Below are 25413 nucleotides of genomic sequence, written 5' to 3' on the forward strand. Positions count from 1 at the left end.
AATTCCTAAAACCCATCGTTTATTGCTCTTGAACCGATTGTCTTTCAGATTTGAGTCTTGAATTAATCTCTTCGTATTTCTGTTTTATCTTTCAGATATTTGTTATTTTCCCATTCCAATGGCAAAAAAGAGAAAAAAAAATCAAAAACCAAAACTAAAAAAGTAGTGATGGAAAGTTATCTCATATATTTTCTGCATTTTTATTTTAATTTCTACATTATGAATATGAAGAGATTAGGTTCAGCTTAGTTTGTAATCTTTTAGAGGTACGCATTAATTTATTTGTTTTCCTTCACTAACATAGTTGTGATTGAAGTTTGTTTTCATATTTGTTTTTGAAGCAATTTTGCATGAGTCTTGTTCATCTAAAGCACCAGTTGTTCCAGCAGGTAAGATCAAAAGGCCTAGTGATCTTTTTCACTAAAATTGCAATTTGTGATTGAAGTTTCTTTTAATATTTTGTTTTTGTTGTTGTTTTTTACAGATCATTTAGTTTATGTTTCTATAGGCCATTTTGCATCAATAGCATCGGTTGTTCCGTTGATTCATAATCCAGGTAAGAGGTTCATGACTACTTGTTTACAATTAAAACAATTTAGGGGCCATTTATTATGTTTTTTTTAAGAAAAAATTACTTTAAAAAAAAAAATCAATTTTAAGAGCATTGTGTCTCTTTATTACAACTTAAAAAAAAAAAAAACTAAAAATAGCTTCGATTTGAAAATGTTAAGAGTAGTTCCTCATAATATGGATTTTTTTACGGAGAAAGAAAATAAGTGTCAAAAGATTGAGATAATTTAAAAAAAGAAATTCCTTTTATATAATTGTATCCAAATAAACTAAATAATTTTTTTTATTACAATAGAAAAAAGCGAAATAGATTTTAGGGTTAATTATGTTTTTCGTCCCTACAAAATTGCAACCTTGTAAGTTTAGTCCTTACTTAATTTTAATAGTTTTTTAATCCCTACAAAAAATTTCTGCACTCAATATTAGTCCTTACTCAATCCAAATTTGTTTAATTTATGCTTAAACTCTTAAGTTTTTCAACAATTTTTTACAGGCGTGTTAAGAACATTATTAAAAGGTCCTCCGAAAAAAATATCGCCAAAATTTGATTTCTACGTTCATATTTTTGTTACTTATATCTTAAACTTCTGTCGTTTTAAAAAATTCATATTTAATTTGTTTCATGTTAAAAAATTATAGATTTTAGTAAATGAACCTTTCATAGTGTTCTAAACTTGTATAAAAAGAATCGTTAAAAAATTTAAGAGTTTAAGGATAATTAAACAAAATTTATTTAACAGGGACTAAAATTATAAGTAATTTTTTTGCAGGGATTAAAAAAGCTATTAAAATTAAGTAAGGACTAAACTTAGAAGGTCGCAATTTTATAGGGACCAAAAACATATTTAACCCTAGATTTTAATTTTTTTTATAGAATCTCTAAAAACATTTCTAAATTATTCAATGTCAAAATCACTTTTATTTTGCTCCGTGACAAACATGCCCTTAATCTATATTTGTTTACGATTATAGTAAAATAATAATCAGATATTTTCCACGCACAACTGTGGAGACTAGTTTTTCAAAACTTGTGAGATCATCTACAATGGAGACCTTCAATTTTGAGGTCTTAAACGGGTCTATGGGTATACATCACTCTTTTATAATTTTAAAAACAGTACCTAATAATCACTCAATCACTTCAACCCTCTAACAAAATGTCTAAATGGGTCATACTAATAACTCTTTATCATTTATATTTCAACAAAAGCAACAATACAATGATTATTTTAATATAAAGTATTGTGGGGTCCACTTAAAAATGAGATCTTAAGTGAGACCCTGAGTTTTATAAGATCCTCGGTATTTATTAGGTACCGTGTTTTAAATAGTAAAGACCTCACCATTGATGATGGTCTGAGACCTTAATTTCTAGCCAACTCTCGAGATTTTAATATTGGTGCATGCCTAAGTCTGGGTTCGAATTCAAGCCTTTTTTTTTTTCTTTCTTTCCAATTAACCATATGTAAGTAAGATAATCAAACCCAAGTTCTTTTCCAAAGAGATAATCATGTTGCCAACTCTCCCAACATAACTTGATGTTGGTCAAACTTGGGACCTTGGCTAAGCTTCCTTGGATTAACTTGGATTAATTCATACATTTTTATTTTACATGTTTTTTTAAGGGATTTTTATTTTACATGTTTATTTATATCTTTAACTTTTTTTATTTATAGGTTGAATGTAATATACTTAAAGTTATGTAATTTGAATTAGTTTTAGGATTAAATATGTTTTGGATTTCTCTAGAATGATTGAATTTTGCTTACATTCATCATATTTTTTAACTAATATATAAATACAAATGTTAATATGTAAGATGTTGATTGATTCATTTTGATGAATATTTTTAAAATATCAAATTTTTATAATTTTTATCATAGATAATTAAATATATTAATGATTTAAACTATATATTGACATGTTTGAAGTAGTTGATTATAACATGTGCTTTAAAATGAAATAAGTATTTTAAAAAAAAAGTTAATTGAAATTAAAAGTTCAGAATCCCGCCAACAAAATTGATTTGTAGTATATTTATCTATAGACTTCTTTGGGGAAGTAAAATATGCCCACTGTCTAAATTAATCTATTGATTTTCATTGTAGTGTAGCAATTAGTATTAATATTATGTTTATGTGAAAATGTGCATCATGTGATGTGAAGACGACATGTTCCACTGCCTAAATTTATTTATTTATTTTTCTTTAGATTTTTCATTGGGTTAGTAATTATATGAATTATTATATTTATCGGAGAGTGTGTCAATCACGTGCAGAGTACCACTGTCTAAATTAATTTATGATTATGTTTCTGCTCCTAACCATGCATCTTCCAAATACAAACATAGTTTCTCAGAGCAATTTGAGATTGAAGTTTGTTTTAATATTTTGTTGTTGTTTGCAGATCATTTAGTTTCTTCTTTTGAAGCCAATTTGCATCAGTCTTGTAGATTATTAAGAATGTAGTAGAGAAGAGAAAATGATTCATTAACTTGTGAATGAAGGTACATCAAGTATATATATACAAGTCTTATTGTACTGCATGAATGTAAATGTACTATCATCTAAGCTATTGTACTACATTACTAATCTTTTGTACTGCATCATTATGTGACTTGTTCTGCAAGCAAGTGTCATCTTCATGCTTAGGATCCTTATTAACTTGATTGTGTAATAGCCCCCCACAAGATGGAGATTGGTAGATGTCTAACAATCCCAGCTTGGAAAGTAAAAGGTTAAAAGGCTGTGGAAATAAGGATTTTGTGAAAAAATCTGCCAACTGATCATGTGTAGTGACTGGCAGAAGCTTGAACAAACCAGCATGAAGTTTTTCCCTCACAATGTGGCAATCAATCTCAAGATGTTTGGTGCGTTCATGGAAAACAGGATTGGCTGCAATATGTATAGCACTTTGGTTGTCACAATATAAGACAGGAAGTTGCACACATTCAATATGAAGATCTTTGAGCAAATATGTCAACCACTGAAGTTCACAAGTTGCAGATGCCATTGCTCTATACTCAGCCTCTGAAGAGGATCTTGACACAGTAGGCTGTTTCTTTGTTTTCCAAGAAATAAGAGATTGACCCAAAAAGAAACACTGGCCTGAGATGGACCTTCTGGTATCTTTGCATCCTGCCCAGTCTGCATCAGTATACCCCTGAATATGTAATCCTGAGGATCTGGGGAAGAAAAGGCCACGACCTGGAGAGCCTTTAAGGTATTTAAGAACTCTCAGAGCTGCATTATAATGGGTTTGTGTAGGTTTGCTGAGAAACTGACTAAGTTGCTGAGTGATGAAGGTGATGTCTGGTCTTGTTGTGTTCAAATAAATCAATCTTCCCACCAATCTCCTATAAGCAGAAATATCATTGTAGAGAGGAGAGGCATCATTATGTAACTTGATGGAAGGATCAGAGGGTGTACTGACTGGTTTGGAACCAAGTAAACCTGAGTCAGTTAACAAATCCAGACAATATTTTCTTTGACACAAAGAAATACCATTTTGAGAGTGAGCAACCTCTAGTCCCAAGAAATACTTCAATTTACCAAGATCCTTAATTTTGAAAGCTTGATTAAGAACATTCTTGATAGAACTGATCTCAGCAAGAGAATCACCAGCAAGGATGATATCATCAACATATACAAGGAGCACTGTGAAACTATCAGAAGCTTTCTTAGTAAACAAGGAAGCATCTGAAGTTGCCTGTTTGTAGCCATTGCTGATAAGAAGTCCAGTTAATTTTTCATACCATTTTCTACTGGCTTGCTTGAGTCCATAAAGGGATTTTGAAAGCTTACAAACTTGATTGGGTTTTGAAGTAGTGACACCTGGTGGTATAGTCATGTAAACATCTTCATGAAGATCTCCATGAAGAAAAGCATTGTTGACATCAAGTTGGTGCAAGAACCAGTGATTGATTGATGCTAAAGCTATAACCAATCTCACAGTTGTGACTTTGGCAACTGGGGAAAAGGTATCAAAATAGTCCAAGCCTTCAATTTGATTATATCCCTTGGCTACTAAACGTGCTTTGTATCTCTCAATAGAGCCATCAGCATTATGTTTCACTTTATAAACCCATCTGCACCCTATAGGTTTGACTAATGAAGGAAGATCCACAATTTTCCAGGTTCCAGTTTGATTAAGAGCAGCAAGTTCAGTCTGCATTGCTTGTTTCCAACAGTCATATTTGATGGCCTCAGCATAGGATTTGGGTTCAGTGTATGAAACAAGAGACATAGCAAAAATGGAATGAGAGTTAGATAAATGTGTATGAGAAAGGAAGCTTGAAATAGGATACTTGCAATTACTGGTATTGGCAGAAGAAATATGAGGTGCAGTACAAATATAGTCATGTAAGTATGCAGGAGTAGTCTTATTTCTAGTGGAAATTCTAAGGGGAACAGGAATAGGTGGAGGTGATGGAGAAGGAGAGGATTCAGAATCAGTGGGAGAAGATGTAGAAGAAGTTGAAGATGGTAAAGATGGAGGGTGAATGTCATGAGTTGGTAAGGATGGAGATGGAGAAGGAGGGTTTAAAGGAGTGACTGACTCATCAAAAATTGATGCAGAAACTGGGGAATCAGAAACATATTGCCAGTTGGTGGTGGAAGAAGGAGAAGATGAAATGTAGGGTAAAATGGTTTCATAAAAAACAACATTCCTTGAAACAAAAATTTCTCTGGAATCTAGATCATAAAGGACAGAACCTTTAAAACCTGACTTGTATCCCAAGAAAACACACTTTCTAGCTCTAGGTTGTAATTTTGTTCTATGAGCTTGAAGTGTAGAAGCATAACAAAGACAACCAAACACTTTAAAGAAATGAATGTCTGGTAAAGAATCATGGAGGACCTGATAAGGAGACTTATAATGAAGAATGGGAGTGGAGACTCTATTAATAAGGAAGACTGCATGTAAAACAGCATAACTCCAGAAAATATTAGGAAGTTTGGATTGAAAGAGTAAAGCTCTAGCAACATTGAGAATGTGCTGATGCTTTCTTTCAACTCTAGAGTTTTGTTCAGGAGTTTCAACACATGCTCTTTGGTGGATAATGCCCTTTGAAGCATAAAAATCAGACAAAAGGAATTCAGGGCCATTATCTGACCTAATGAATTTAGGAGTGATATGATATTGAGTATCAATCAATTGAATGAAATTTTTGACAGCTATAGAAGCTTCAGCTTTGGTTTTGAGCAAAATAACCCATAAGAATCTACTGAAATCATCAACTATAGTAAGAAAATATTTGTGTCCATGAATGGAAGTTTGAGCCAAAGGCCCCCAAATATCAAAATGAAGTAATTCAAATTTAGATTTGGCAATAGAATGACTTGAGTTATAAGGTAATTTTCTTTGTTTGGCAAAGTGACAAATGTCACAGGCAGCTTTATTATCAACAGAAATAGAGGGATACAATTGATGCATCTTGGCCAACCTTTGATTAGACAAGTGTCCTAATCTAAAGTGCCAGATTGCATTTGAAGGGATAGGGGAAACAACTACATTGGAACAAACAGAATTACAAGCAGTTTGGGAAAATTTATTGGAGAAACTTGTAGAAGAAGAAACAGAAACAGATGGCTCTTTATTACAAGAATCAGGATTTAACCTATAGAGACCATCACAAACACTACCCAAACCAATCATCCTCTGAGATTTCATGTCCTGTATCACACATTTATCAGGTAAGAAATTAACATGATAGGATAAAATATTGCAAAGCTTAGAGACAGAAATCAAATTGACCTTAAAATGTGGTGAATAAAGAACATCAGTGATGTGAAAATGAGGAGAGAAAACAGCAGTGCCAGCATAATGAACAATTATGGTAGTGCCATTAGGAAGAGTAACAAGCATAGGTTTGATTTTATGGAAGGAATGAAGCAAATGTAAAGAAGAACAAATATGTTCATTTGCTCCAGAATCAATAAGCCAATAATTAGATTGAACATGTAAAGAGCAAGAAATGACAGTGTTTATACCTGAGGTGAAGGAAGGAATGGAAGAAGTAATGTGGTTGGTGCTAGCAGGGTTAGGACTGGTTGTTTGAGGAACCAAAGATGACTGTTGAAGCAATGTGACCAGATGACCATACTGCTCCTGAGTCAAACCAGTCTGAGAAACCATAGAAGATCCTTCACCAACTGATTGAGAATCAGTTAAACCTTCAGAAGTTACAGCATTAGAAGAAGCATGAGTTTTATTGTTATTGGGAAAACCATGCTTCAAGTAACAGAAATCCACAGTATGATTGTTCCTGTGGCAAAAGGTGCAATATCTTGAATTATTCTTAGATTGAGGAAAACCAGAAGAGGATTTTCCACGAGCATTTGTCCTCCTTGCATCTGAAGCATTAACAAGAATGCTTGAATCTTCAGTAGAAGTTGAAGCAGAAGTAAGTGCAGTATTGTTGCTCTCTTCTTGAACAACCATGGAATAAACCTTGTTTATTGAAGGAAGAGGATCCATGAGAAGAACTTGAGTCTTCACAACTGAAAAAGTGTCATTCAATCCAGTAAGAAACTGCATCACTTGATCCTCAATGCGAAATTCTCTAGCAGCACGCATAGATTCACATCTACAAGGAAAAGGACAAGTGCAAACAGGCATGGGACGATGTGAATTGAGCTCCTCCCAAAGAGATTTCATCTCTGTGAAATAATCAAGGACAGATTTGGAACCTTGCTTCAAATTGTTAATGGCAGAACGAAGTGAAGCAATACGAACTCTATCAACCTTAGAGAATCGTTCCTGAAGCTCAATCCAAACATCAATGGCGTATTCATGAAAAACAATGGTTTGCGCAATTTGCGGAGAAACCGAATTCAAAATCCAAGAATGTATGAGATGATTACAACGCTCCCATGCACTACGATTCAAATCATCAAAAGGAGGAATAGGAATAGATCCGTCCACAAACGCAAGCTTGTTCTTCGCACCAAGTGCACGTTGCATAGAACGACTCCATGCGAGGTAGTTTGAACCGTTAAGAAGAGGAGTAACGGTAACTGAATTTGGTCCTTCGCTTGGATGAACGTAGAATGCAGAATCAGTATCAGCTTGTTGAACAACAATCGGAGCTCGACGAGGAGGCATAGTGCAAAAGAAATGCAGAAAAAGGATGAAAAAGAAGGAATGCGAAGAACAGAGCAATGAAGAAGATGAAGCTCAAAATCACGAACAACGTGAATAACGAGAAAAGAAGGTTCTCAATGCAGAATTGAGATCAAAACAAGAAGAAAGAAGAAGAATTCGCAAAGAATCATGCGAAAAACAGAGAAAAGAAGAGGAAAAATGAAGCTTAAAGCTCAAGCTTCAATGGCAGAAGCTAGGGTTTGGATCGTAACAAACTCTCTCAAGAAGAGAGAGAAAGAAACTGATACCATATTAAGAATGTAGTAGAGAAGAGAAAATGATTCATTAACTTGTGAATGAAGGTACATCAAGTATATATATACAAGTCTTATTGTACTGCATGAATGTAAATGTACTATCATCTAAGCTATTGTACTACATTACTAATCTTTTGTACTGCATCATTATGTGACTTGTTCTGCAAGCAAGTGTCATCTTCATGCTTAGGATCCTTATTAACTTGATTGTGTAATATAGATCGTATCATCAATAGCACCAGTTGTTCCATTATTGATTCAGGTAAGAGGTCCATGCTCTTCAATTAAAAATTATCAAAAGGCCTAATGATCTTTGTTTTTAGTAATTTAATTTGGTTTTTTATAAGCAAATGAATTAATGGAAGTATAAAGGGTACTCAATCCCATTACAAACTAATGATAACCACTTTGAAGACAAGTCAAAGGATTAGAACACCAAACAGAAAAATTAACACTCTGCTTAATTATAAATCTAGCTACAAACCAAAACCAAGATAGAGTTTTGATGCTATCTATTACAAAACACCATAAACACTATGTACTTTTAAAAAAAAAAACCATAAACACCATGCAGTTGCCAAACATAAACATAATCTATTTGTTTAGAATTATAACAAACTAACAGCCTAGTAACCTCAGACATATAATCTTTTAAAGGAAAACTGTGGAGACTAATCTTTTGAGTCCAGTGAGATCTAAATTGTCATTAAACTCTCCCTAAAAGTTTTAATGCAAAGAGTTTTAATACTATTGATTGACAACAAACTCACCATAAGAGTTTTTACATTGTTGCACGCTCAAACCCAAGTTTAAACTCAAGACTTTTCTGTTTTTTTCTCATCCCCACAATTAGGATCTTTGACCACAATAGATACCCCAAGGTATGCCCATGGTTTTGGCCCTTTGGGTCCACAATGAAACTAATCCTCGAGTCAACAAGAATTCATCCGAAATTTCATTTCTTACTAGAGCCAGACTGCATCTCAAATGGGTGGCTCAATGAATCAAACACAATTCTCTTCCTTGAGATAATCATGCTGCCAACTCTCCTAACATGATGTTGTTTTTTATTTTACATGTTGTTCATTTATATCTTTAATTTTTGCACCGGTTAAATGTAATATATCAACTCAAGTTATTAATTATAATTTGTTTTAGGATTAAAGATGTTTTGAATTTCGCTAAAATGATTGAATTTTTCTTTTTGACGCGACAAGAGTGTGTTTGTTTCAAGTTGTCTTTGTAGATTGCTGGGAATAAAAATATGCATTCTTATGTTTGTTAAAAATTCTCAAATTTTATTGATTCCTATATGTAAAATGTTCCTGGGAATAAAAAAACATTTTTAAAGAAAATTGTGAGAATAAAGTTCTCATAAAGATGAAAATAATTTTAAGTGTGACTACCTATTAACCTCCATTAAAGATATTAACTTTCAATCTAACCTTAGATTATATAAAATTTGTACTATTTGTTACAATTTTATTGTGTGGTGTAATAATAGATAAATGTTAAATGAGTTTTTCTATCATGTGCAAATTTGCACATGTTAATAAGTTTAAAACAATAACTTTGTCTTGAAACTAGTGTATTTTATGCTTAAATATGTAGCTTTTTAATTAATAGTTACACCCTCCGGTCACAAATATAAGCAAAAATTTATATTTTAGATTCATTTAATAAATGATGTATGTTGTCTACAATAAAGACCACATACATCATTTATTGAATGAATCTAAAACATGAATTTTTGCTTATATTTGTGACCGGAGGGTGTATTTGTTTTCTAATAGAAAGTTACTAATTTTGGTTGTTTTAACAATATTGCACATGTTGTAACAGAATTGAAAATTGTGTCATTGAGTTATGTTTAAAAAAAAAAAATATTGTCATTGGGTTAGTAAGTATTTGAATCATTATACTGTGTGTCAAACTGTCAATCACGTGATCCTAACCATGCATCTTTCAAATAAAGACATAATTAATTAATATGTTATATATGTTTTTGGTCTCTATAAATATCTCAAATTTTTGTTTTAGTTCCTCTAAAAATTTTCTTCAACTTTTATTCCTTATAAAATTTCCCATCTTCACTTTTGTTCCCACCTTTAAAGTAAACTCATATGTAGAATTCATATTTTTGAATAAAATTTTGCAGAAAAATTCATAGTATTATAAGAATCTCTTAAAAAAAATTAGAATTTTTTAACAAAATATGAATTTAATATGAATTATTATATTTTTTACGGTGAACAATTCATATTTAATTTGTGTTTTGTTTTTTAAATAAAATAATTCGTGTTTTGTTAAATAATTCTAATTTTTTTGGGAAATTCACTTACAAAATTTTACATATTTATGCACAATTTCAATAAAAAATACAAACATTACCTTAAAAATAGAGACCAAAAATAGTGATTGAAAATTTTATAGGAATTAAAAAAGTTGAAGGAAAATTTTAAAGGAATTAAAACGAAAAATTAATATATTTATAGGGGCAAAAACATATTTATAACCCTTAATTAACAAATTATCTTGGGTTTTTGTTTTGACAAATTATCTTTCATTGGGTTAGTAACTAGTATTTGAATTATTATTTTATCGGAGACTGTGTATGAATCACGTGCAGAGTACCACTTTCTAAATTATGTTTCTGCTCCTAACCATGCATGAATCTACTACTACACAGTTTATTCCAAATCCAAACATCATAGTTTCTCAGAGTTTATTGCTTTTGAACTGAAACAAAATAGATAGCTTGGTTTATTGTCTTTCAAATTTGAGTCATAAATCTCATAGTATTTTCTGTTTTATTAATTTGTCTTTCTGTTTTTTGCTATTTTCAATTCTTATGGCAAAAAAGAAAAAGAAAACCAAAAACAAAAACTCAAAAATAGTGATGGAAAGTTATCTCATATATTTTCTGTATTTTTAACATTAGTTTCTCATCAACCATAAACACCGTGGCTAACCATTAACACAATCTATTTGTATATAATTATAACAAAATAACAACCTAGTAACTTCGACGTACAACTATGGAGACTAATCTTTTGAGTCTAGTGAGATCCAAATTCTAAATTGTCAGTAAACTCTCCCTAAGATTTTTAATGTTACTGATTGGCAACAAACTCACCATAAAAATTTTAACATTGTTGCACGCTCAAACCCAAGTTTGAACTCAAGACCTTTTTGTTTTTTTTTCTCATCCCCGTAATTAGGATGTATGCCCACGGTTTTGGTCTTTTGGGTCCCATATGAAACTAATCCTCGAGTGAGCAAAAATTAATCTGAAATATTTTTTGTTACTAGGACTAGACTATATCTCTCTCAAATGGGTGACTCAAGGAATCGAACACAGTTCTTTTCCTTGAGATAATCATGGTGCCAACTCTCCCAACATGATATTTGTTGAACTCCGAACCTTTGCTAAGCCTCTTGGATTAATTCAGACATTTTTATTTTACATGATCATTTTTATCTTTAATTTTTTTACTTGTTAAGTCTCCATTTAACTGATGTTGATGTAGCTGTTAAGTTGTTGACTTTGATCAAAATGTTGCCTTTTGATCCAATTCAACAACTTAACGGCTACATCAGCATCTGTTAATTATTAACACACAATATGAGTAACGGTGAAATAGTTTATCAACTAAAAGGACCTATTTGAAACTTTTGAAACTTAAAGGACTAACTTGGAAATTCTATCAAATTAAAAGGGCCTAATTGAAACTTTCGAAACTTAAAGGACTAACTTGTGAATTTTGTCAAACTAAAAGGACCAAACGTGGTATTTGGCCTTTTTTATACCAATCATTATGCAACATCCATTAACTTCGTATGTGACTACGGAAAGTTACATAGATTGTGGTCGTCCAAGGTAAGACCTAGTACCTAAAAAAAGGTCAAGGACAAAAAATATTGAGTTCGGAGTAAACCAAAGGAAAACAATTATGCAAGAACAAAAAAATAACAATAATTAGCACATTTTACATGGGATAGAAACAATACTTTTAAAACTTGAAGGGATGAAAATCATCTTTTTATGGAGAATAAAACTAAAATTCGGTCTTTTTACAGAGATAAAAATTATTTTTAATCTTTTTATAACAAAATACAAGTCTTAAATTGATTGGTTACACATGATTGTAATGAAATTCAATTTGCACAATCTACCTTTATTATTGGATTTTGTTGTCTACATTTTTGTAATTCTAACCGAAGCACATGTTATATTTAATTATTACAGTTTTCCGTCAAAAATAAGAGTAATGTGTTAATGTCCTCACATTTCCAAACGTTGCCCTTGTTTCTTTTGCCCTCATCCATAAATAGTATCTTTTACTTTCAGATTTTGACTCAAGTCACAAGGAAGAGGAGAAGAAAAGAAAATCAATGGAAATTTTAATTTCTGTTGTTGCAAAAATAGCAGAATATACCGTTGTGCCTATTGGACGTCAAGCAAGTTACTTGATATTCTACAAAGGTAACTTCAAGACGTTAAAGGATCATGTTGAAGACCTTGAGGCTGCAAGAGAAAGAATGATCCATTCGGTTGAAAGAGAAAGGGGAAATGGTAAAGAAATTGAAAAAGATGTTCTGAATTGGTTGGAGAAAGTGAACGAGGTCATTAAAGAGGCGAATCTGCTTCAAAACGATTCTCGCAATGCAAATGTTAGGTGCTCACCATGGTCATTCCCAAATTTAATTTTGCGTCATCAACTAAGTAGGAATGCCACAAAAATTGCAAATAATGTTGTTGAAGTTCAAGGGAAAGAAAAGTTTAATTCATTTGGTCACCTTCCCCCTCTAGATGTAGTAGCCTCCTCCTCAACAAGAGATGGTGAAATGTATGACACAAGGGAATCACTAAAGAGGGATATTGTGAAGGCTTTAGAAGATTCTACTTCATGCAACATTGGGATCTATGGGTTGGGTGGGGTGGGCAAGACCACTCTAGTGGAGAAAGTTGCTCAAATAGCCAAGGAACATAAATTGTTCGATAAAGTGGTTAAAGCAGAAGTATCGAAAAAACCAGACATTAGAAAAATTCAAGGGGAGATTGCAGATTTCGTGGGTCTGCGATTTGAAGTGGAGAGTATTCCCGGCAGAGAAGAACGCCTTAGACAAAGAATCATGATGGAGAAAAGTATCCTTATCATTCTAGATAACATATGGACCGTACTTGATTTGAAAAAAGTGGGGATACCAATTGGTAATGAACATAATGGTTGCAAATTGTTGATGACAAGTAGAAATCAGGATGTGTTGCTGCAAATGGATGTCCCAAAGGATTTCACTTTCAAAGTTGAACTTATGAGTGAAAATGAGTCATGGAGGTTGTTTCAATTTATGGCAGGGGATGTGGTTAAAGATAGCAATTTGAAAGATCTACCATTTCAAGTGGCCAGAAAATGTGAAGGTTTGCCTCTTAGTGTAGTTACAGTAGCACGTGCAATGAAAAATAAGAGGGAAGTCCAACTTTGGAAAGATGCATTAAAGAAATTACAAAGCAATGAGGGATCAGGAACTTATTCTGCTTTGGAATTGAGTTACAACTCATTGGAGAGTGATGAAATGAGGGATCTCTTCTTGCTTTTTGCATTACTGTTAGGTCAACAAATAAAGTACTTTGTCAAAGTTGCAATGGGGTTGGACATATTGAAGCATGTTAATGCCATGGATGTCGGATGATGCAAGAAATAGACTTTACACAATAATCAAATCTTTGGAAGCGACTTGTCTTTTGCTTGAAGTTAAAACAGATGGAAAGATTCAAATGCATGACTTTGTTCGTGATTTTGCTATCTCCATAGCACGTAGGGACAAACATGTATTTATAAGAGAACAATCTGATGAGGAATGGCCAACCAAGGATTTTTTTAAAAGGTGCACGCATATCGTTCTCGATAGGTGTTATATTCAGGAGCTTCCTCAAATGATTGATTGCCCAAACATTAAGCTTTTCTGGTTGTGCAGTAAGAATCATTCATTAGAAATCCCCGATACTTTTTTTGAGGGTATGAAAAGCCTTAGAGTGCTAGATTTAACATACTTGAACTTGTCATCATTACCCACATCGTTCCGGTTACTAACAGACCTTCGAACATTATGTTTGGATTTTTGCATTTTGGAAAATACGAATGCAATAGAAGCTTTGCAAAATTTAGAAATTCTTAGACTCTGGAAATCTTCAATGATCAAGTTGCCAAGAGGAATAAGGAAATTGACTCAGTTGAGAATGCTTGATTTGAGCCATTCAGGAATAGAAGTGGTCCCACCCAACATCATATCAAGTTTGACTAAATTGGAGGAGTTGTACATGGGAAATACCTCTATTAATTGGGAAGATGTGAATTCAACAGTTCAAAGTGAAAACGCTAGTATTGCTGAGCTTCGAAAGCTACCCAACTTGACAGCTCTAGAGTTACAAATTCGTGAGCCTTGGATGTTGCCAAGGGACTTACGATTGATGTTTGAGAAGCTGGAAAGATATAAAATAGCTATTGGAGATGTATGGGACTGGTCTGACATTGAGGATGGAACCTTAAAAACATTGATGCTCAAACTTGGTACCGACATTTATTTGGAGCATGGAATTAAAGCATTGATTAAAGGTGTTGAGAATTTGTACTTGGATGATGTAGATGGAATTCAAAATGTGCTTCCTCACCTAAATAGAGAAGGATTTACATTGCTGAAACATCTCCATGTCCAAAATAATACTAACTTGAATCACATTGTTGACAATAAAGAGAGAAATCAAATCCATGCGTCCTTTCCCATCTTGGAAACACTAGTACTTCTTAATCTTAGAAACTTGGAGCATATATGTCATGGTCAACCTTCAGTTGCTTCTTTTGTAAGTCTCAGTGTTATCAAAGTAAAAAATTGCGTCCAGTTAAAGTATCTTTTCTCCTTTACAATGGTTAAAGGACTTTCTCACCTTTGTAACATTGAAGTTGGTGAGTGCAATTCTATGAAGGAGATAGTGTTCAGAGACAACAATTCAAGTGCTAATAATGATATCACTGATGAAAAAATCGAGTTTCTTCAATTGCATTCTTTGACTTTAGAACATTTGGAGACACTTGATAATTTCGCCTCTGATTATTTGACACATCATAGAAGTAAGGAAAAGTATCAAGGTCTAGAGCCTTATGCTTATACTACACCATTTTTTAATGCTCAGGTATGTTATTTTGTTTTTAAGTTCTTTTGATACAAATGATATAATTTTTAACTGTGTGATATGTACAAACAGATTAATTAATGAATAAATTGGTACGTTTAGTGAAAAAACAATTGAGTAAAAAAAGAGTAAATGAACTAGAAAAGCTTTTTTTTTTTGAAGGAAAACTAGAAAAGCTAATAGCAGCATTATATCGCCATTTAATAAATGATAAGAATATTAACAATTACATCTTGCTCAAGATTTTCAAAGTTAAAAGTTAGTGTTTATACTTAAGAAATATTTAGATATATTTTTGTATTTGATTACTTCATATTGTTTCATAGTTGGTACTTTTTAAATTAAACTATTATTGTTATATAAGAATCCAACTTTGTAGTCTTATATATGGTACTAAAGTTCCATTAGGAATATCAATCAATCTTAAAGTAACTATCACATTGTACATCAATATTCTTGTGCTGTATTGCACATCATCTCTCAAATTCTCTCTATGGGTTTCTCTAATTTCACAGTAATCAATGCAAATATTTTGGACCTTTTTTACCTCGTTTTGATTAATTATGGACCTAACATTATTAAATGTTTAGAATGCATGTACTCGCTCCGTATCTTTTTATGAGTAGTTTACAAAAATTACGGGTATTAAGAAAATTTATCGGAGTAATAAATTTGTCTCAAATGTATGTGATTATTACTATATTATCTTTAATTAAATATATATTTAAGGTTAACTTTTCATATATTCAGACAAATTGGTAATATTAATAAGGCGATGCCTTCAGTAATGATTTCTGTTAATTTGTTTTTATGTAGGTTGCATTTCCTAATTTGGATATCCTTAAATTGAGCTCACTTCTCAATTTGAATCAAATTTGGGATGACAATCATCAATCAATGTGCAACTTGACTAGCTTGATTGTGGATAATTGTGTTGGATTGAAGTATTTATTCTCATCTTCTTTGGTTGAAAGTTTTATGAACCTCAAACACCTTGAAATAAGTAACTGTCATATGATGGAGGAGATAATAGCTAAAAATGACGGAAACAATGCACTGAAAGAGGTATGATAATTCTATTATTGGGAGCATCCAATTAATTTTAAATAATTATTTATACTGATGGTGGTTATTCATGATTTCATAGGTTCATTTTTTGAATTTAGAAAAAATCATATTGAAGGATATGGACAACTTGAAGACAATATGGCATCGCCAATTTGAAACATTGAAGATGTTGGAAGTGAACAATTGTAAGAAAATTGTGGTGGTTTTGTTGGAACAAAATGTGTTTAACAATAAACCTTAAAGAGTTTTGATGATAACAAGGTATTAAAAATTGTAAATTGGATTAGCTAATATTTGTTCAAGTGTACAGGACCATAATTATAAAGTTACATCATCATTGGTTCTGAATGAGCAAATAAAGAGCTATGGAAACAACAAAAATTTGAAGCTTGGACGCTCCTGAAGGCAACTTGCTCCTGAAGAAATAGCGCTCCTGAAGTAAGCTGCTCCTGAAGAATAGTGCTCCTGAAGACAAGAGGTCCAGAAGTCACATCATCAGAAGCTGCATCATCAGAAGCTGCAGAAGTCATCTCATCAGAAGCTGCATCATCAGAAGCTGCCTCATCAGAAGCCATTTCACCAGAAGCTGAATATCAACTGGATTTGCAAAGAATCAAGAATTGAAGAATCATCAATGCAAAAGCTGTCTATTGGATTCGAAAACACAAACAAAGGATTAGTGGAGCTTGCAACGGTCATTTCAAAGGTGTTTGAAGGTGTGTGTTTGCAATTTGGACGAAAGCGTTGACATTGTACTTTGTACGAATTGTACAACCACGTTCTCCACTACTCTCTTTTGTGTCTGCACTTCAAGACAAGAAAACAGCTCCAGAATACGGTCTCGCCTGCATAGATGTTCCTTTGGATAAGGAATGGATTTCAAATTTGTTCTTCATAGGACAACAACCAAATCAGGCAAAAGATCATTGGTGAAAGATCAAGCTTCAACAACGACTCTTTGGTGTGCTGGCAATTTCACAACGTCTCTTTCACACCTCTATATAAAGGAGTGAAGACCTAGAGAATTGGTAATGCAAGAACGCTGAACGAAAGACTCACAAGATTTTCACAAGTACCAAACCTCTGCTGAAATTGTTCTGCATTCACTTAGAATTTCTGTGTCTCAAAGTCATATCTTAGAAATTCTTAAGTCCATTGAGTCTGTATCTGATTTGTATTGTGAGCACCTCTGATTGTATATCAAGTGTTCAACCTTAAACAATTTTCTGTGTAATTTTGTTTAGTTAGGAAGTCTCTTGCAGTTGTGCTTGAGCAGGAAGTCTCTTGATTGTGTTCTTGAGCAAAGGAAGTCTCTTGCTTGTGTGCTTGAGCATTGGAAGTCTCTTGCTTGTGTGCTTGAGCATTTGTAATCAGATATTACTCATAGTGAAATCTCCTTGGAAGTGCAAGGGGGACTGGACTACTTCCGGATTGTGGAAGGAACCAGTATAATTGCTTTGTGTCGTTCTTCTTCTCTCTCTCTGTTTTATTCCGCTGCATTTAGATTCTGATCATCACTTCAGAAGCTGTCTCACTTAGCTTCTGATCAGTGTATTCAGTTGTTTAGAGAAACGAAGAATTTTTTAAAAACACAATTCAACCCCCCTTCTTGTGTTTTTCTCACCTTCAATTGGTATCTAGAGCCTTGGTCTGTTGTGTATCACTTAACCGTGCAACAGTCAAAGATCTGAGAAAAACATGACTACTCCTCCTCCTGATGGTGATACTAGCTATAAAAATGTCTCACATGATTATAGTGATAGTAAGAAAACCAGTGTTGGAAAAGTTCCAAAGTTCAATGGAGATGCTGAAGAGTTCTCTTGGTGGAAGACCAATTTTTACAGTTACATCATGAGCCTAGATGAAGAATTGTGGGATATTCTGGAAGACGGCGTTGGTGGTTTAGTCCTTGATGAAGAAGGAGCTGCTGTGGATAGAAAGAAACATACTCCAGAACTGAGGAAACTTTACAAGAAGCATCATATTATCAGAGGAGCTCTTGTCACTGCCATACCCAAAGCAGAATACATGAAGATGAGTGACAAATCCACTGCTAAAGCTATGTTTGCTTCTCTCTGTTCAAATTATGAAGGGAGCAAGAAGGTCAAAGAAGCAAAGGCTCTCCTGCTTGTACATCAGTATGAGTTATTCAAAATGAAGGATGATGAAACTATTGAGGAGATGTACTCAAGGTTTCAAACCTTAGTTTCTGGTCTACAGATTCTAAAGAAGAGCTATGTTGCTTCTGATCATGTAAGCAAGATTCTCAGAAGCTTACCTGCCAGATGGAGACCGAAGGTGACTGCCATTGAGGAAGCTAAAGATTTAAACACTTTAAGTGTCGAAGATCTTGTTAGTTCTCTCAAAGTTCATGAGTTAAGTCTTAATGAACATGAGTCTACTAAGAAGAGTAAATCAATAGCTCTTCCATCCAAAGGCAAGTCATCAAAAGCTCTCAAAGTGGTTGAATCTGAAGAGGAAGAACAGTCAAGTTCAGATTCTGAACCAGATGCTGCAGAAATGGCCATGCTCTCAAACAGACTTCAATATCTGGCCAAGAAGAACAGAAAGTTTCTCTCCAGAAGGGGTAACTCCAGAAGCTCAAGGAAAGAAGATCAGAAGGGATGCTTCAACTGTAAGAAGCCAGGTCACTTCATTGCTGAATGCCCTGATCTTCAAAGAGAAAAGTCAAAGGACAAGTCAAAGAGGTCTACATTCAAACCAAGCAAATTCAAGAAGCAGATTAAGCAGAGTTTAATGGCAACCTGGGATGATTTGGGTAGTGAATCTGGATCTGATAAAGAGGAAGCTGATGAAGATGCAAAGGTAGCTGTTGGGTTGGTAGCAACAGCAACTTCAGAAGCTGGGTCAGATTCAGACTCAGAAGATGAAAATGAGGTATATTCCAAAATTCCCAGAGATGAACTTGTTGAGTCACTTAAAGAACTTCTTACACATTTTGAAGTAAGAACCAATGAGTTGAAGGATTTAAAAGAAAAATATGCTGATTTGGTACAACAGCAAAAATCAACTTTATTGGATCTGAAAGCTTCTGAACAAGGACTTAGGGGCTTTGACTTCATGTGTAAAACATATGAAGATCAGCTCAGGTTCTTATGTCAGAAGCTACAAGAAAAGTGTAATGAAAAACCTTTAAGTAACCATGAAATTGCTCTTGAAGATTTTATTATATCTGGCATTGACAGAAGCAGAGTGGCTTCTATGATTTATAGCATTTACAAGAACAATGGCAGAGGAATTGGCTTTCCAGAAGTGAAACTGGAGAAAACCAATCTAAAGTCTTGTTGTGAATGCATCAAGGAAGGTCTGAAAACATTCTTTGTACCAGAAGGGGCTGAGTTGGAAACTGTTGTTCAATCAGAACCTGAAGCTTCTAGTTCTAAGGCTAAGATTACTTCAAAGCCAAAGAACTCTAAGTCAAAGGCTATGATCAAATCTGATTCCAAAACTTCAAAGGTTAGGATCCTGAAAAGATCAGAACCTATTCCTCAGAGTCTGGTGAAACCAAAATCTGGGGTTCTGAAGTCTAAGTTTCAGAAGAAGACAGTTACTGCTTCTGAAGTACCAAAACCTAAGGTGATGGTTAATCAGAAGCAATCCAACTCACAGCACAAGGTACAAGAAGTGAAGAGTAAAGCCTTATGTACTAACCTTCCAGGACCCATAGAACAATGGGTACCTAAATCTAAAAATGTCAATGATGCAGGTATGTCTAAGAGCAGTGCCAAAGCAAAGATCATGGTACCTAGACAGTGGTTGCTCAAGACACATGACAGGAGACAAGTCCATGTTCCTCAGCCTAACAATGAAAGAGGGAGGAAATGTGAAATTTGGAGGCAACCAGTCAGGCAAGATCATAGGTACAGGAACTATTGGTAACTCCTCTACCTCGATTAATAATGTATGGTTGGTAGATGGTCTTGAACATAACCTTTTGAGCATTAGTCAATTTTGTGATAATGGTTATGATGTGCTTTTTGAAAAACCCAACTGTACAGTAATCAACAAGGAAGACAAATCCATTGTGTTCAAGGGAAAGAGAGTTGACAATGTCTATAAAATCAATTTTTCTGAACTGGCTGATCAGAAGGTGATTTGCCTACTATCAGTGAATGATAAGAAATGGATGTGGCACAGAAGGTTGGGACATGCTAACTGGAGGTTAATCTCTAAGCTTAGTAAGTTACAACTTGTGAAAGGGCTACCAGACATTGACTATCATTCAGATGCACTTTGTGGTGCATGTCAGAGAGGGAAAATTGTGAAATCATCTTTTAAAACCAAAGACATTGTCTCAACCTCAAGACCTTTAGAATTACTTCATATTGATTTATTTGGACCAGTGAGTACTGCATCCTTATATGGAAGTAGATATGGATTAGTCATTGTTGATGATTACAGCAGATGGACTTGGGTGAAATTCATAAAGAGTAAAGATGTTGCGTGTGATGTATTCAGTAGCTTCTGCACTCAAATTCAATCTGAAAAAGAATCAAAAATTTTGAAAGTCAGAAGTGATCATGGTGGAGAATTTGAAAATGAGCCATTTGAAGCTTTTTGTGAAAAACATGGAATTTTCCATGAATTCTCTTCTCCTAGAACACCACAACAAAATGGAGTTGTAGAGAGAAAGAATAGAACTTTACAAGAAATGGCCAGAACCATGATTCATGAAAACAATTTACCAAAACATTTTTGGGCAGAAGCAGTGAATACAGCATGCTATGTTCAAAACAGGATCTATATTAGACCTATTTTGGAGAAAACAGCATATGAACTCTTTAAAGGAAGAAAACCCAATATCTCTTACTTTCATCAATTTGGATGTACTTGTTACATTCTGAACAACAAGCTCTACCTAAAGAAATTTGATGCCAAGGCCCAAAGAGGAATCTTTTTAGGTTACTCTGAAAGGTCAAAGGCATACAGAGTGTATAATTCAGAAACACTCTGTGTTGAAGAATCTATGCACGTTAAATTTGATGACAAGGAGCTTGAAGATAAAACTTCAAAGCAGGGTGAAAGTTTTGCAGAGATACAGGTTCCTGAAGCTACTCCAGAACCTGATCAGATAGCTGAGTCTGAAGATAGTCCAGAAGCTGAACCCACATCAGAAGCGCAAGATGAAACTGCTTCTGATGAAGCACAAGATGGCTCACATCAAGAAGATCCTCCCAGAAACACATTCAAACACAAGTCTTCACATCCTGAGGAGCTAATCATTGGAAACAAAGATAGTCCAAGAAGAACAAGATCACATTTCAGACAAGAAGAGTCAATGATTGGACTAATCTCAATGATTGAACCTACAACAATTGATGAAGCACTTTCAGATGATGGATGGATCCTAGCTATGCAAGAAGAGTTGAATCAATTTCAAAGAAATGATGTGTGGGATCTGGTACCCAAACCTCAGCACAAGAACATTATTGGAACAAAATGGGTATTCAGAAACAAGCTGAATGAGCAAGGTGAAGTAACAAGAAACAAAGCCAGACTTGTTGCACAAGGGTATAGTCAACAAGAAGGCATTGGTTACACTGAAACGTTTGCTCCAGTTGCAAGATTGGAAGCAATCAGGTTACTTCTTTCCTATGCAGTTAATCATGGCATAATATTATATCAGATGGATGTCAAGAGTGCATTTCTCAATGGTGTCATAGAAGAAGAAGTGTATGTTAAGCAACCTCCTGGATTTGAGGATATTAAATATCCTGACCATGTTTTTAAATTGAAGAAATCACTATATGGCTTGAAACAAGCTCCCAGAGCTTGGTATGATAGACTAAGTAATTTCTTAATCAAAAATGATTTTAAGAGAGGACAGGTTGACACTACACTCTTCAGAAGGACCCTTGGGAAAGATATTCTTGTTGTGCAAATATATGTTGATGATATAATATTTGGTTCTACTAATGCATCTCTTTGCAAGGAATTTTCTGAGTTAATGCAAGATGAATTTGAAATGAGCATGATGGGAGAGCTAAAGTTCTTCCTTGGCATTCAAATCAATCAATGCAAAGATGGAGTCTATGTTCATCAATCAAAGTACACAAAGGAGCTTCTGAAGAAGTTCAAACTTGAAGATTGTAAAGTGATGAACACTCCAATATATCCTACGTGCAACCTGAGCAAAGAAGATGAAGGAGCTAAAGTAGATCAGAAGCTGTATAGAGGTATGATTGGTTCTTTGTTATACCTCACTGCATCTAGGCCAGATATTTTATTCAGTGTATGCTTGTGTGCAAGATTCCAATCAGATCCTAGAGAATCTCATATGACTGCTGTCAAGAGAATCTTCAGGTATTTGAAAGGAACAACCAATCTTGGACTCCTTTATAGGAAATCCTTAGATTATAAGCTAATTGGATTCTGTGATGCTGATTATGCTGGTGATAGGATTGAAAGAAAGTCAACCAGTGGCAATTGTCAATTTCTGGGCGATAATCTTATATCCTGGGCTAGCAAAAGACAAACAACTATTGCTATGTCTACAGCAGAAGCAGAATACATTTCAGCTGCAAGTTGTTGTACACAACTACTTTGGATGAAACATCAGTTGGAAGATTATCAGATAACTGCTAACAGTATTCCCATTTATTGTGATAATACTGCTGCTATTTGTTTGTCTAAAAATCCAATTTTGCATTCAAGAGCTAAGCACATTGAAATCAAACACCACTTTATCAGAGATTATGTTCAAAAAGGAATTTTAGATATACAATTCATTGATACTGAAAATCAATGGGCTGATATATTTACTAAGCCTTTAACTGTTGAAAGATTTGATTTTATAAAGAAAAATTTGAACATGCACTTCGTGTCTGATTAAATGTTTGCTTGCTCCTGAATAGGATTTTAGGTTCTGAAGTTAGTTCAGAAGCGGTAGTCCATCAGAAGCTCTTTATTGAGGTTCTGAGGAAAACTCGCTTCTGATGATGACATCAGCATCTGAAGTCCAGAAGCTGGATTTATTGCTTCTGAATAGTTGAATTAGTGGAAACGTTGGAAGTTACCTTTTAAAAAAAAAAAAAAAAAAAAAAAGTAACTTTTGGCCCACTAACTTGGTAGTTACTCTGTGAACTTCTTATGTGGCCTGTATGTGTTGGTGTATAACTAAAAGGGCAATGATGATTTAAAAGCTTTGAAAGTACTTTTCACGCGCCCCCAATTTTGTCATTAATGTTATGTTTGTTTGTCTCTTTTGAATTGCAATCGTTTTACTTTTAACACTTTGTCAATTCACACACTACTCACTCACAACAAACACATTTGCTCTCAAACCGTTTGCGAAGTAAGCGCATTCTCTCAACCTTAGAACCCTAAAAATCTTCATCTTCTTCAAATCTTCGTCAATCATCAAATGGCATCATCAAGCTCGCAACGAAAAGATTCAGTATCTACTTCAAGAATGGTCCCTGAATATGACTACAGAGGAAGAAGCATGAAATTGGAAGAATGGGATTTGCAAGTTCAGATAGAGAATCCAGTGGACTTTGATTCTCTGAATTTTCATAGGTGTTCTATCAGAAGCTACTATGAAGAGCAAGGACTCATGGATTATTTCAGAATGTTGAATGGACCAACATATGAAGCTCTGGTTAGACACTTCTGGGTAAGAGCAAAATTTTACAACAAAGCGGCATCCTTATCTGAGGAAAGTCAAATGGTGCTAATGTATCCTGAATTAGAAGGGAAAACAAGAGAAGAAATGGGTCTTGCGCCATTTGTTGAAGATGAAATCAGATCCAGCATCTGTGGTATTCCAATAAGAATTGCACAATGGCACATAGAGTATGTTCTCAAGGCTGCAGCCTCTGGATACTACTCTGGAATTGATCTTTCAGATGCTGCTGAAAAACGCATTTGGAAAAAGCAAGCCAACTTGGTGATTTACAATTCTGAGAAGGAGAAGAAATATGCTGAATTGAGCATGGAAACCAAGATGCTTCTGAAGATTCAGAATGAGACCCTGTTTCCAAGTGGTGACTGTGTGAAGCCAAATCTAGCTCAGAAGGTCCTTCTCCAGCACTTCATCAAGAAGGAAAAGGTGAATGTGCCCAAATACGTGTTCAAGTACTTGGTAGAGTGTTTGAAGCAGAGTCAGCTACTGGATAAACCCTGGGTTCCTTATGGAAGACTCCTCTCAGAGATATTCTATCAAGGAGGTATCTTGAACAGTCTCAGTCAATCTCAAGGCTTCACAGATCAGCTACTTGACACAAAAACTGGAAAATTCATTAATGCTCATACTCTATTGAATATGAAGCTAATCAGTGAAGTCACCAAACTTCAAACTGATTTAAGTGAATCACTTGTTATGTCTGATCTTATGAAGGACTTTCCACCCATCTGCAAGAAGGATCCCATTGAAGTGCAATTGTACTATATCAAGGAACATTTTGAGGCAACCAATGAGAGAATCAGATTGGAAGATATTCCAGAGGAAATGTATGGTGGTGCTCTGCCACGAGCCAGAGGCAGAAAGTCAAAAAGGAAGATGACTGCAGAGCAATATCTAGAGGTTGAACAAACTACTAAAAAGGCAAAAGTTGCTGCTGACAAGCTCAAAATTGGTAGTTCATCAGTACCTTCTATTGAAGAAGCCATTGAAGACATGGACTCCAGGATGATCATGGGTGTTGACATTTCTCTTGATCAACCTGCTATACCAAAGAGGAAGAGAAAGCCAGCCTTGAGGAGAACCAAGGATTTTCCTCATATCACCTTAAGAGCTCAAGCTGCTTCTGATTTGAAGTTAAAAGAGTTACAAGAGAAGAAAGCAGCCGCTGAAAAAGTTCTGGAAATTGCTGCTGAGCTACGAGAGTCTGTAGTTTCAGAAGCCAAGCAACTGTTGCAGGTGTCCAGTGAATCTGCTAAAGAGGATTCTGATCCTGAACCAGAAAAGGTAATTAATATATCTTCAGATTCCGCATCCGCATCATTATCAGATTCTGATGATTCTGATGATGATGTACCTTTAGCTCAACTTTTTCAAAAACCAGTAAAAAGCCAATCAACATCAACCAAAACCAACGATAAGCCCTCTTCGTCAACTTCTTATGAACCAGTTGGCCACATAGTTAATGAGAAGTTAGCTGAACTGGCTGAGCAGAGAGAAAGAGTCATTGATTCTATCTTTCGCCTTAACCCTCAACC

General features: G+C 34.4%; 2 protein-coding genes across 7 annotated transcripts in view; both read left to right on the plus strand.

Annotated features, from left to right (window-relative positions):
- Window positions 1-360: 360 nt before the first annotated feature.
- Window positions 361-25413, plus strand: part of LOC146953639 (uncharacterized) — a 42694-nt gene continuing 17641 nt past the window's right edge. For 4 of the 6 annotated variants that reach the window (XM_085710931.1, XM_085710934.1, XM_085710940.1 and 1 more), the window contains exons 1-4: window positions 8191-8235; window positions 12325-15165; window positions 15982-16230; window positions 16313-16435. In XM_085710931.1, coding sequence (XP_085567057.1) covers window positions 13642-15165; window positions 15982-16230; window positions 16313-16435 — 1896 coding nt within the window. In that variant the 5' untranslated portion in view covers window positions 8191-8235; window positions 12325-13641. Of the gene's footprint in view, window positions 390-484; window positions 557-8190; window positions 8236-12197; window positions 15166-15981; window positions 16231-16312; window positions 16436-25413 lie in introns of those variants that run through there. The other 2 variants (XM_085710946.1, XM_085710950.1) reach the window with 2 other exon arrangements.
- On the plus strand, window positions 12369-13599 carry LOC146953640 (disease resistance protein At4g27190-like). The gene is made up of 2 exons (XM_085742148.1): window positions 12369-13409; window positions 13588-13599. Exons 1-2 carry the CDS (start codon window positions 12369-12371, stop codon window positions 13597-13599), a joined length of 1053 nt encoding a protein of 350 aa, XP_085598274.1.

The sequence above is a fragment of the Medicago sativa genome, chromosome 1, assembly GCF_051527215.1.
Source record: "Medicago sativa cultivar Bolivia chromosome 1, Bolivia_mono, whole genome shotgun sequence".
Classification (NCBI taxonomy): domain Eukaryota; kingdom Viridiplantae; phylum Streptophyta; class Magnoliopsida; order Fabales; family Fabaceae; genus Medicago; species Medicago sativa.

Excerpts from the sequence above, each read along its gene's own strand:
- LOC146953640 (XM_085742148.1), top strand. The coding sequence starts at position 12,369 with ATGGAAATTTTAATTTCTGTTGTTGCAAAAATAGCAGAATATACCGTT.